Source organism: Lolium perenne, chromosome 2, assembly GCF_019359855.2.
Source record: "Lolium perenne isolate Kyuss_39 chromosome 2, Kyuss_2.0, whole genome shotgun sequence".
In the NCBI taxonomy this organism is placed as follows: Eukaryota; Viridiplantae; Streptophyta; class Magnoliopsida; order Poales; family Poaceae; genus Lolium; species Lolium perenne.
The window spans coordinates 257,694,941-257,706,864 of NC_067245.2; the positions used below are offsets into that span (position 1 = coordinate 257,694,941).

Here is an 11,924-nt window from a genome sequence, read left to right on the forward strand (position 1 = left end):
CACACACTCCAGTGGATCGCCTTTTTAGATTTTAAAAAATCACAAAAAATTATAAAAACTTAAAAAAAATTTCTTTGAAGTGTACTTACATTAAGTGGTACACTTGTAGGGAAAATTAGAAAACATGAATTTCAATGTATTTTGCAAAAAAAAAAAATCATGAAATTTTAAAATAAATTTTCTGGTTGCATACGAAGTTATAAAAATACGCATAATATATAAAAATGACCGGGAGAAAATTCTACATCTGAATTCAACAACCTTTGGCCATTCTAAAATTTACATAATCTGAAAATTAGAAAAGAGTAAAAAGTTATGGTAAAGTCAAGATTTTTTCCTGCAAAAATAAAAAATTCGAAAAAAATTATGTGGCGCACCAAATGCACTTGCGCCACATAATTTTTTTTATATTTGAAACCCGACGACGCCGTATTCCCTCTCTCTTTTCTCCTCCTCCTCCACTCTCCTCCACTTCACCTTCTCCTCCACTTCCACTTCCACTTCTCCTCCACTTTCCCTTCCCTCCTTCTCCTCCCTCATCTCCTCTACCTCCGACCTCCTCCACCACCCGGCGACCTCCTCCTCCTCCTTCTCCTCCTCCGACGAGCTCCTCCTCCTCCAGCGACCTCCTCCGGTGACCCCTCTTCCCCCACCTCCGGCGGCTCCCTTTGACCGGCCTCCTCCTCATCCACACAGCCACCCACCACTTACGGCCGGCTTCCTCGACCTCCTCCTCCTCCTCCTCCTCCTCCTACTCCACACACCCCATCCACCCACCCACCTCCGGCGACCTCCAGAAAATTTCAAAAAAATATTCGGCGAAATTCCGGCGGCCCCATATCTATGGCCGCCATTTTCTTTAAAATTCAAAAAATAAATGTGGCGCACCACAGCTGTGGTGCATGCATGCCTGGTGCCCCACAGAAATGTCACTTTCTGTGACGTATGGGTCCGTGCGCCACGGAATTCATATTTTGGTAGCATGGATTTAGTGGCGCACCTCCGTGCGCCACAGAATTCCAAAACGGTGCGCCACTGATAAGCCTTTACTAGTTTAGGTATTAGTGATGATTTAAGCAGTTTGATTGCAGTAAATTTTAAATCGTATCCAACAACAAAAGTAGCACAACTGAAATTTTGCAACGATGCAAGACATGACACACACAAGCCTAGGGGAAATCCATTTTGGCTCATAGGTGTATATTACTGAAAAAACATATTTCAAAATGTCTAAAAATTTCGAAAATAAATTTGGGGTGTACTTCCACATATTCTTTGCCTGCACACAAAGTGTCGCGGAAAAATATTATTTTCTATGGCCTGTACAAAAAAGACAATTTCTGATGCTCTAAAAAAGTTTTTTACTAGACATTTATTTGTGTTTTTTACATAGGCCACATAAAATATATTTTTTCCCGCAAAACTTTCATGAGGTAACATAGGATGTTCGGATGCACGGTGAGGAATTTTATTTGAATTCTTTTAACATTTTGAAATAAATTTAAATTTTACTTTTCCTAATAGTGTATCTACACCTACGAGCCAAAACGTCTTGTCCCAAGCCTAGATGCTATTTTGTTTTCCTCTACAACCTCTTTATAAACTAGCTTCCCCTACCTCAATCAACATGTACGAATGAAGACCCAAAGCTAGTTTGAGGATAATTTTTTTTATTATGCTGCAACACTTGCGGTGTATTTCTGGATATCAGCATGTTCATTCAAATGTACAAGACCTAACCAGTTCATATGATATTTGAGTGTCTATCTTGTTTTCTTTTTTATGTAAGATCGGGCAATCGTAGAACACTTGTCTTAATGAACACGACACACTACTAGGCATGTTATAGAAATAACAATTTTGTTCACTTGGTGTGGTGGGTCATCTGTATTGTGTTGTAAGGATTGAACTAGTTGTGAGTGAGCACCATGACACCTACCACATAATTCAATTTTCAAAAAAAATCTACCAAAAATAATGAGTGCAGTACAGGATTATACTATGTCACAAGATGAAGAGCTTATAGTCTGTGGCCTGCAAAAAAAAAAACTGGTAACAAATATATGTGAATATGAAATTCATTAGTTTCATGTTTTTACTCTCAAATAAGACAACTTATTAATCTCAAACTCCATAGATCAATATAAATTTATGTTTCTTCAAAACAATTGTACACCAAAAGTGCCCAAAAGAAGTTAGGGTGTAGGTGTACTTCTGCTTAGAAAACTTCCTCTCCTTAAGGATTTTGTTGAAATTATCAAACACAAAAGGTAGCTATATATTAGTAACTTGGTTGTCCTTCTAAGTTCTAACTGAGCAAGACGACCATCATAGAGCAGATATGGTTTAGCAAATTGGGAGTATTTTTGCTTACAAAATAACAGTTTTCCCCATGAGGCTTACTAGTTGATTGCCACAGTTGCCATTAGTCTCATATGAAAGGAAGGTATTAGTATATTAGTACAATACTTACAGCTTGACAAACCAAGCTCTCGGGGGAACCAAAAAATAAGACGGGGTAAAGACAGCGATGTAAAAGTAAGAAACAGGAACTCCGGGCTGTGTTGTATACTTGTGTATATAAGCTTCGTGTTTTCCTACTTTTCATCTCTATTCTCCATCTTGCGCCGGTGCTTCGGGAGCCGCCGGTTGCTCTTCAGCCACCAGGTCAGGCAAGACCTCATGGGAGCTGCTCTTCTTTTTCATGTGGCTGTAGCTTCCTTTCTCCATGAAGAGTTGTCCGAAATGGATCTTGCAGTACAATACGCCATTCAGCGCTGCGTAAGACGAGGTGGTTAGGATGCAACCCCCGTGTGAGCACTTGAAGCAGCCCTTGTGGTACGCCTCGCCCTCCAAAGTCATCTGAATAACATGGTCAACTGTTAGAGTTGAGCAGTGTGATTTCATTTCATTTCTTGAACTAAGAAAAATAATAATGTTTAGTAAATAATCTCATATATTTTTATACTCCTTGTGTCCCATGAAACTTGTTTGAAGCTTGTCCAAATTTGGAGGTATCTAGACTATTTAGTCTAGGTACATCTAAATTTAGATACGGTTGAGACATGTTTTATGGGATAGAGGGAGTACATATGATTGATCAATTTCGATGATGACAAACGAAGCGCGGCATTTCTGTACCTTTTCAAGTGGGTACACTGTTTTCTGGCAAGCTGTGCATTTATCCTGAGTGCCAGAGAAGATAGAAGATAGCTTGCTTGGGGCCCTTGACTGTAGGTATGGGACATTCCAATTTGCAATTGCAAACACAATTATCAAGTTAGCACAGCTGGCGTTAGAAAAGAAAAGGAAAAGCTAAACAAGATAAGCCTTGCTGATGAAAACAGTTTTGTGGAGCTGAGCTGTACCAGTTCCTTGTCGCATGATCTGTTACCTGCGTGAAGCCACAAAATCTTTCAGGATTACCCTTTATCCACAGATTATAACAACATTTGAAATTCTTAAAGACGTCAACCAGGTGGTGCATTTGTATTACCCGGTGTGAACTTCTTGGAGAAGCTCCCTGTCTCCTTGAAGAGCTGCTCGAAGTGCGTCTTGCAGTAGAGGACGCCGTCCATGGAAGAATAGCTGCACATCTGCAAGCCACAACAATGCACACAGTTTTACAATGCATTAGTCTGAAGTTTGTTCATGGAAGATCGAACGCACGCACGTACCGAGAGGATCCCCTTGCAGTGGCTGCATTTGAAGCAGGTCTTGTGGTAGATGACGCCGTCAGCCGTGAGGAGGTCGATGAAGTGGACCGTCTTGTCGCACGCCGTGCACTTGTCCTGCGTGCCGGTGAAAGACATGGTGGTAGCGGCGGCGACGCCTGTCCGGTAGCACGCACGTAGGTGGTAACCTCTCTGTTTCTCCAATCGCTCTTCGTCTCCGATCGGGCGACAGGTAAATAGCTAGAAACGAAGCGCCGAAGCGATTGATACGGGGCAAAGAACGATGGAACCGGAGCAAACATAGGGGACGGGCGTGGTCTGCGCCGCACAGACTTCGTCAAGCAAAACCTATTTTAGGAAGAGAGAGATAAGGCGGTGATCTCGATCGTCTCGCGTTAATTCTACTGCCTCGTGCCAAAAAGAAAAGCATTTTTCAGGTCTTTTCAGAATGCCATCTCATTTCTTCTTGTGTCCAGGAGGCCCATCAGTTTTGGCCCAAAGGGCACAACAAGATGGCATGAGAGAGAGACAAAGGGACGGCAAATCCTATTCATCGCTAATTAGCTATGCGTACAAATCATCGCACGCACGGTTTTTTCAGTTATGCGTCTGGCTGGCCACGGCCCATCTAGTATGTTTTGGGTTTTTTCGTTTGTTCTTTTTTCTAGTTCAGTCTCCTTGGTTCGGTTCTGCCGGTTCTCTTCGTTTCTTCGTTTTTGTGTGGGTTTTTCAAAGTAAGCAAATTCCAAATCTGAGCAATTTTTGAATCCGAGCAAATTTCAAATCCGAGCAATTTTTGAATCTGAGCAAATTTCAGATTTGAGAAAATTTTAACCTGAGAAAATTTTGAATTTGAGCAAATTTCAAATATGAGCAAATTTTGAACCTAAGAAAATTTCAAATGGAACAAAATTTTCAATTTTGAACTTTTTGCAAATTTCAAATGTGAAGAAAATTTTAAAAATAGGTTGTCGCTTTCGTCTAAAACCAGCGTATCGTTCGTCCCGAACTAATGGACCCAGCCCATTAGCGATTTCCCATTAGCGATGCATATAAACCATCGCTAACGGCTTTCGAAAGGGACTCGCTAGCGCGCGCTAGCTAGTTCCCGCTTCGCTGAAGCGATGGCTTCATGGGCTTGGCCCATTCCTTCTGGCTGGTTCTCGTTCCGATTCTTTTGGTTTGTTTTCGTTTTCGTTCGATACTAGTAGTTCTTCCTATAAATATTGCTAGCTTACCCGGCCAACCAGGCCACCAAAAGGGGCAAATCAATCTCGTTCACTCGTTCTACCTGGCACGACCCCGCTTTCCACACTGGCCGTTGGATGCGGTAAGTTTTTGTTCCCCCACCGCTGCTTGTTCATAGTCTATGATGCTTGGGCCCGTTTTCGTATGGGACCAGCGGTAAGAGGAAGCAGCCAACTCCTCTTCCGTGCGCTGGAGAGAAGCAGCACGGGTGCCGCCGCCTCGTGCCTCGCGGTAAAACCTAGATCTCCATCTGCCAAAAATATCTGGCCACCTCCTACTCGTCCCCTTTCTCCCGTTTTCGAGCTCGGCGGCGCGGAGGGTGAGTCGCGGGCGAGAGCGTCGTCCCGGAGGAGGCCGGCGGCACGGGCGGCGAGTGGATTGAGGCGGCGGTCGGCCGGCTCAGAGGTCGAGCTCGCGCCATCTCGCCCTCCTGGCCGCGTATGCGGGTACAACGGCGGCGGATGCTTCGGGAGAGGAGGATGCGCGGTGGTCTGGTGGTAGAGAACCAGCGAGGGACAGCGGTGGGACAGAGGTGGAGGAGCATGTGGCCATCCTTTTCCCTCTCCTTCTCACTTTCTCTCTCTGTCCACAGATCGTGAAGAGGCGGCGGCGTCGCTCCGCTGCGCCGGCGTGGGGCAAGATGGAGGAGGGGCTTGAGGAGGATGTCTCCTCCCAGGCACCCACGACCTCGCAGGACGAGATGGCTTGGCCGCACCCTTGACGCGCTCGCCGAGCGGCGAGCGGGCCGAACCGGTCGACACAACCGGCGGCGATGGCGGATCCACCGCCGCACATCGGAGGCGACGCTCGTTCTTCTCCTAACTACCCAGAAGGCACCAACCCCCAATCCTCTGGCTCGGCCGAGCTGCCAGAGGAGCGGCAGCACAAAACGGGGGAGCAGCAAGGCGGCGACAGCGGGTGGACGATGGCGTTTGTTTAGAGACGGCAGCAGGTGGGTGACGGCAGCCTCGGGTGGTTGAGGACGGTTGCCTGGTAGAAGCGCGATTCCTCTGAGAGCTCTGCTGGAGGCAGCGGTTGTACTGGAGAGGGGCGGCAGTGCAGAACGTTTAAGCAGGTGCACACACACTCTTCTCCTCTTCTCTGATTTTTGCCTCCTTGTGCCATGCTCTAGAGCTTCTCTTTCTTGTTTGTGCAGTTTTGTTTCTCTACGCCTATGGTGTGTTCGATGGAATTCCAATGAGGTTGGGCCAGGCTTGATCTATGTAAGCCATGTGAGTTCTACACATGCATAAGAAGAATCCATGGGGTACTTACGGTTTCTTTATATTTTCGTTGCCATTAGGTCAAGTGGATATTTCTTCAGGAAATTCTTGAGTTAGTTTGATGTGTATCAGATTGGGTTATGTTCGTTCTAATACAGTTTGTATTTTCAGATAGAGCTCCTAATAGTTTATTTTTCCTCTTTGCAGCTACTATTTCAGTAAAATATTTGATGTGCTAAAACAATAATGTGGAGAGAAGTTGTTTCTCCAATGAAAAGTAATAGGTACAACTATTTTTTAAGGTTTTCAATACCATTTCAGGATTTAGTTGGCTGAAAGGGAATACATCGAGCAATGTTGGACCATGTGGTTGTGCTTTTCCAGGTCAATGAGGTGGCTGAGCCAAATTAGTAATACATCAGCTAGATGAGTGACATATTCTAGATTGTTGCAGTAGGTACATAATTGATATGTCTGCTTCCCTCATTTGCAAGTGGCCCTCATTAGAGATTATTTTCACTGGAAACCTGATATCGTGTTCTGTATACCAGATTGTTCAGGAGGTATAATTGATAGGTTTGCTTCCAACATTTGCATGTGGTCCTAATTTCAGATGATGTTCATTGGAAATGTGATATCATGTTGATTGTTGTAGTATGGATATTGTGATGACATGGAAAATTTGTTGCCCTTTTCTCTCCTGGTTGTTCCTTTTCTGTAGACTTGTGTGGTTATATAGATACTTTGTTTTCAGGATTAGGTGTAAAACACGTATCAAGGATTTGAAGAAAATAACGGATAGTTTACTAACTTAACCATTATTAGTCATCAAAGAAGAGTGTCAGTACATACCAATAGATACAATAATTTGGTTGTAGTACTTCACAGTAAATATTATCTGTGTGTTTATTGTGCTCCTTTTAAATTACCGTGTCCAAGAAATGGCCCACACACATATTCCAGGAGTCGCTCAATGTTTACACCATTGTGCCTTTGTATTCAGTGTCTTCCATATCTAAACTAACATGATAACATCATGTTACTTCTTTCTTTTATTTGAGTAGATTCACGGTCTTCGATTACTCAGTTCTTACAGTATCATCACTAACATATTGGGGCTTTCGTGCAGGCTCTGGGTGCATTGCGTTGCTTTATATATCATAACAATATCGGCTTGTGTTCTTTACCAACTAAGACCCGTAAATAATGTTCATGTCACCCGAAAATTCTTGCCCAAAAGTTCCACCAGGTTGAAAGCAGCTACATGTTGCAACTGATTATGAATGTTTATTTGCTGGAGTACAATTATCTCTCAAGGAAAAGATTAGCCCATATTACAGAATTAGAAAAGCCAATTGGTCTCACAGGTTTACAGAATATAGTCCATGCATATAGAAAGTGGATATACATAACCTGATTTCAGTTTGTCGTTCAACTTGTAAGAGAGAAGGTGATGCACAGACTTGCAATTGCTTAGCGTTCCAGCCACTATGGACATTAATATATGATGCAAGCTTGCTTTTGTTTCTCTTTATATGATGCAAGCTTATATTTGTTGGTTGCTGATTCGTTCCCGTCTCCCCCATTAGAGAACACATCATGGTCTCTCTCCTCCCTTTTGGTTACACTTTCTCGCGTTAGCTCCTCCCTCTAATTCCTGTCTCATTAATTTACTCTTTATTTTTATTTTATGCATCTAGGCTTTGGGTGGTGGTAGATTCAAACACCGATGGCTACAACTGCAAGAAGCTGCGACTCTAAAACACCAGAGGTCGTCTCTTTTCCCCATCCAGTTATGGTATATAATTAATCCAACCTCGTTTGATTAATTTCCTCTCTTTGTTTTAACAATTGAAGCAGGTCTTGGTGAACTCATTGGAGGTGTCGTTCGAGTTCTACAGGATCTCCTCCACATTGATGTGCTAGCCATCCAGAAGGTATGTCAAAATTTTCGTCCCTTGGGATTGAATAATGTGATGACTTACTCACTAACTGCAATCATTCTACTCGAGAGCGATGCCGAGCAGGGAGCTGTATTTTGACAATGGGAATTATAGTGTTCTCTTCCAATCTTCCACCTTTCTCTTTTAAGTTTAGGATAAGCTTATTATAGAATCTATACCTGATATTTACAGCCGTAAATTTACTATATGATTTGTGTGTAAACATAAATGCCTCTGAATCTAGGAGAGGATGTCGACGCTGTGAAGTGGTAGGCGAGAATACCGCACGTGTTCTGCAAGATGCTCATCTTCTTCGACGCCCTCGACACATCCATGATTCCTCTTCTCCGGCAGCGACACGGTCAATAGCGATGCCATTGACTTCCGCCTTCATGACTTCTTCACTGCCACTTTAGCCAGCAAGGTCGGCCGTTGTTATGAGGAAGGTTTGACCTGATTTTGATTCAACAGAGATTACATATATCCTTATCAGCCTGTTTGTTGTATATATAGCTCATCTTTGATAAATTCTTTTACTGCTGAATCCATGATATGATGCTCCTTATTTTCTCTGTTTCCCCTTTTTTCAGAGCTGCTAAAGGCTGATTGACTAGGGCAAGGTGGCGCGACGGTGATCATCCAGAGCATCTGCCAGAGTTATCTCAGCATGTTATTTGTGAGTATCCTTCCAATCACTTTGTTTCAATGTTTATCGCTTTTGATCTTATTAAAATAATCTTCATCCATGCAGATTCTATTTGAATAAAAATGCACTGTTATGCTGGCACTTTACTAATGAACCATGTTAATATCATATACTTTTGTTGCAGATCTTCTCCGTATATCTCAGCCATCAGTTTAACCAAACCCACTCTGGAGTTATTTTTTTTGGATGAAAACCCATTTGCTACTCCTGCTTTAATTTAGGCCAAACTGCAACAAATGTGTTTCTTGATCATGCATGCTCATGGTGTTGTGGATTATTTCCTTTCTTTGCACAAGGGATTAGTTCAGGTGAGTCGTTAGAATTTTATTCAGATTTTTTGAGCTTGCACTTTTATTTCCAGCTCTGTTGCATTTCTGTTTTTGGAATATGTGCATCTGTAATATTCATGTGCTCCTCAAATTTCAGTTTGTCACTTATCAAGTTCTCGCATTATCACTGTGCCCCGGAGGTTGTTTTTGTAGCAATGGAGTAGAGAACATCAGTTTTATATTTGCCCACTGGATGTGTTCTTGCTGAGTCGTTTCTTGGGAAGATTTTCTTATATTTGTTACCCTTTCCGTATTTGTTTTTTTGCACGTTCTTGATATATACATACTTCAGCAATATGTAATCCAAAGGAATCCTTTTAAGTTTCATTCTATTGTTCAAGTTTTGGTTTAGCCGACCAGAGGTATTCACAGTTGGATCATCCTTGAATTGAAAGACTACTGGAACCTGTGTTTCCCCTTTACAACCAATTCTTAGTATTGAACTATGTATTTTGCTATCTGTTCCAGTGACAGTTTATTCACTATTCATTCCGAGAAGATATGCTGTTGGTTGGGGTGACACAACAACATGTGCTGCAGCTCAGTGAGTCAGCCTAGCCAGGTCATGCTCCCTGAGTAATACTGGTGTGGCAAAGGTTCTGCATAAAAAATAGATGCTTGCTTTTCTATACTGCAGGGTATTTCTGTAGATGTGCTTATGTTGGTGCTGGACAGATACTCTAGGCTGCTTTGCAGTTCTATATTTTTTTCAATTTTTTTGACATTTTGTCATTTGTAGAAAGTTGAAACTGCTTTGCAGTGTTGTAGATATTAGTGGTGATTTAGTTATATTGGATATTTTGCAAAAAGAAATGGTTATCTATGTGGATTTGCATGCAATGCTTACATATTAGCCATTTGGCTGGAAAAATTCAAAAAAAAAGGTTAGAATTATCTTAGAAATGTGTTTAGTACTGGTGTTTACCACATGCAACATGGAGCGGCAAAACATGTTATAATTGCCAGCTACTGATCATGTTTCCAAACAACTAACTGATGAATACTATTTTACACGCTATGTTAAATATAGCAGACATGAGTATTGCTCTGATAGAGTGGACCTAAGTTCGTGTTACTGGTTTACTTGCAGATCTCAATATCTATATTCAACTGTCTAGCTACGGAAGGACATGATGCCCCTGAAGTTTTCTTGTCTCCTGATCTAGGAGGTTGTCTAGCCGTTCTCACTGCCTTGGAGTTCAGGTGCGTGATTTTACGTTCGGCTTCTTAGCTTATATTCCCCTTTCCCATGCTCCTTCCTCCCTTAAGAGGTTTGATGACCGATTGAATTAGTTGTCATCTCTTATTTCCTGTTGTGCTCTCCAATAGACTGTTGCAGCACAAATCTCTTTTGTGGAAAAGGTGCAGAGGTGATACTGAATGTTCCTTGTGATAACACTTACATGTTTCTGGTTAAATCATTTCTACAACACTGACAAGATTATCTCATAAATACTTCCATTAGGTTTAAGCACCAAGAGGTTGTTGCTTCTCAATTGACACTCAGTTGTCCAAAAGTAAAAAAGTGCTTATGAAATTTGCGGACTTAAATGGAAAGTTTGACACACATCTTTCATGTACTTGAGTCAGGCTCTTGCCAAGGGAAGATGCATGTCCTTCCCCAATTCTCCGCCTAAAAAAAGGTGCATGCTCCCATTCTGTTGTAATTTAATCATGTTATTCTTTCTCTGAATGCTAACCTACTAGCATTTTGGTTCAGTGTCTGTAGTTGTTAATAAATATCATGTTCTCAACAATTTATGGTAAGCAACATCGTTATCTATCTTATATTTTCAAAACAAATGTCAGGTTTCAGAGGGAGTCGATCTGCCCAGTGCAGGGCATTGGTGAAACCAGAAACTCTTGGGTCGTTTGGTTATTGTTCAAAAAGCCTCTTTTCCCTATTTACCAGCCAATCAAAGACCAATCGTGACAATTCAGTTGCTTTAGGCTGTGCGGTTAGTATGTGTGAGTGTGACTGCTCACATTTTGCAAGCAGAGCAGCCCAATAATTTTTTCCTGAATGGATCGCTCTTCTCTGTGTTAACTCCTGGGTATTGCTCCAAGGATAGGAAATGTTAGTTCACCTTGACCAACCTAATATTGTTGAGTAGACGGTGTTCAGTGTTGTGAATACTACCCTGCAATATTTGTAAAGCTTTCATGTCCACAGATTTGACGAATTTATTCAGTAAAAATGCAATCCGCGTATTTGTTTAATACAGTTTAGCAATTCTTAAGCAGGGAATGCACTCTACAATGCTAAGACTACTTCCATTGGTACTAAACAACTAATATTTATCTTGACATTGGTACTGAACTACTTACGTTTATCTTTCCTTGGCACACATCGGAAATATTTGTCTTCGCTTCAAGGCAAAATAATTTTCATGGCATGTATGTACTTTTCTAAGGTTATTTAAAAACAGATTTGTAGCATTTGCTGCTCATTTGATAGTTATGAGCTTAGGAACGGAGGGAGTACTTTATGCACACTTACCTCATATTTGGTCATTGTACTTCAGGCAGATCCAATTTGTATATCACATCAATTGGATGTCACAAGATATTTTTTTCCTCTTTTCTCCTATTATCATGCCTACTGCTCTACCTTTATGCCTTTTTGTCAAATGTGAGTTGAATATTACTGCAATTACATCAATATCTGCGTCACGGACATTTTGGCATATCTTGCACTCATGTAGGACTATGCACTTATATGCTCTGGTTACTTACTTTTTTTAATAGCTATAATTATCCAAAATAATATTCTGAAATCAGGACGAATCTTTGCTGGTAGA

At 41.7% G+C, this 11,924-nt stretch overlaps 1 protein-coding gene and 1 long non-coding RNA gene across 3 annotated transcripts; one reads left to right on the top strand and one right to left on the bottom strand.

Annotated features, from left to right (window-relative positions):
• Positions 1-2,436: 2,436 nt before the first annotated feature.
• LOC127335723 (LIM domain-containing protein PLIM2b) lies at positions 2,437-3,911 on the bottom strand. The gene is made up of 5 exons (XM_051362450.2): positions 3,678-3,911; positions 3,497-3,596; positions 3,369-3,394; positions 3,142-3,231; positions 2,437-2,862 (listed from the first exon to the last, which is right to left on the bottom strand). The coding sequence occupies exons 1-5, from the start codon at positions 3,810-3,812 to the stop codon at positions 2,611-2,613; spliced, it is 603 nt and encodes a 200-aa protein (XP_051218410.1). The 5' UTR covers positions 3,813-3,911; the 3' UTR covers positions 2,437-2,610.
• A 3,933-nt stretch (positions 3,912-7,844) lies between these two features.
• On the top strand, positions 7,845-11,343 carry LOC127335724 (uncharacterized). 2 transcript variants are annotated; one of them, XR_011752558.1, is made up of 9 exons: positions 7,845-7,916; positions 8,006-8,082; positions 8,333-8,534; positions 8,679-8,764; positions 8,919-9,102; positions 9,221-9,685; positions 10,214-10,326; positions 10,714-10,766; positions 10,933-11,343. It is a non-coding gene; the product is annotated as an uncharacterized lncRNA (long non-coding RNA). The 2 variants fall into 2 exon arrangements; XR_011752557.1 differs by having other exon boundaries at positions 9,221-10,326.
• The last annotated feature ends 581 nt before the right edge of the window (positions 11,344-11,924 follow it).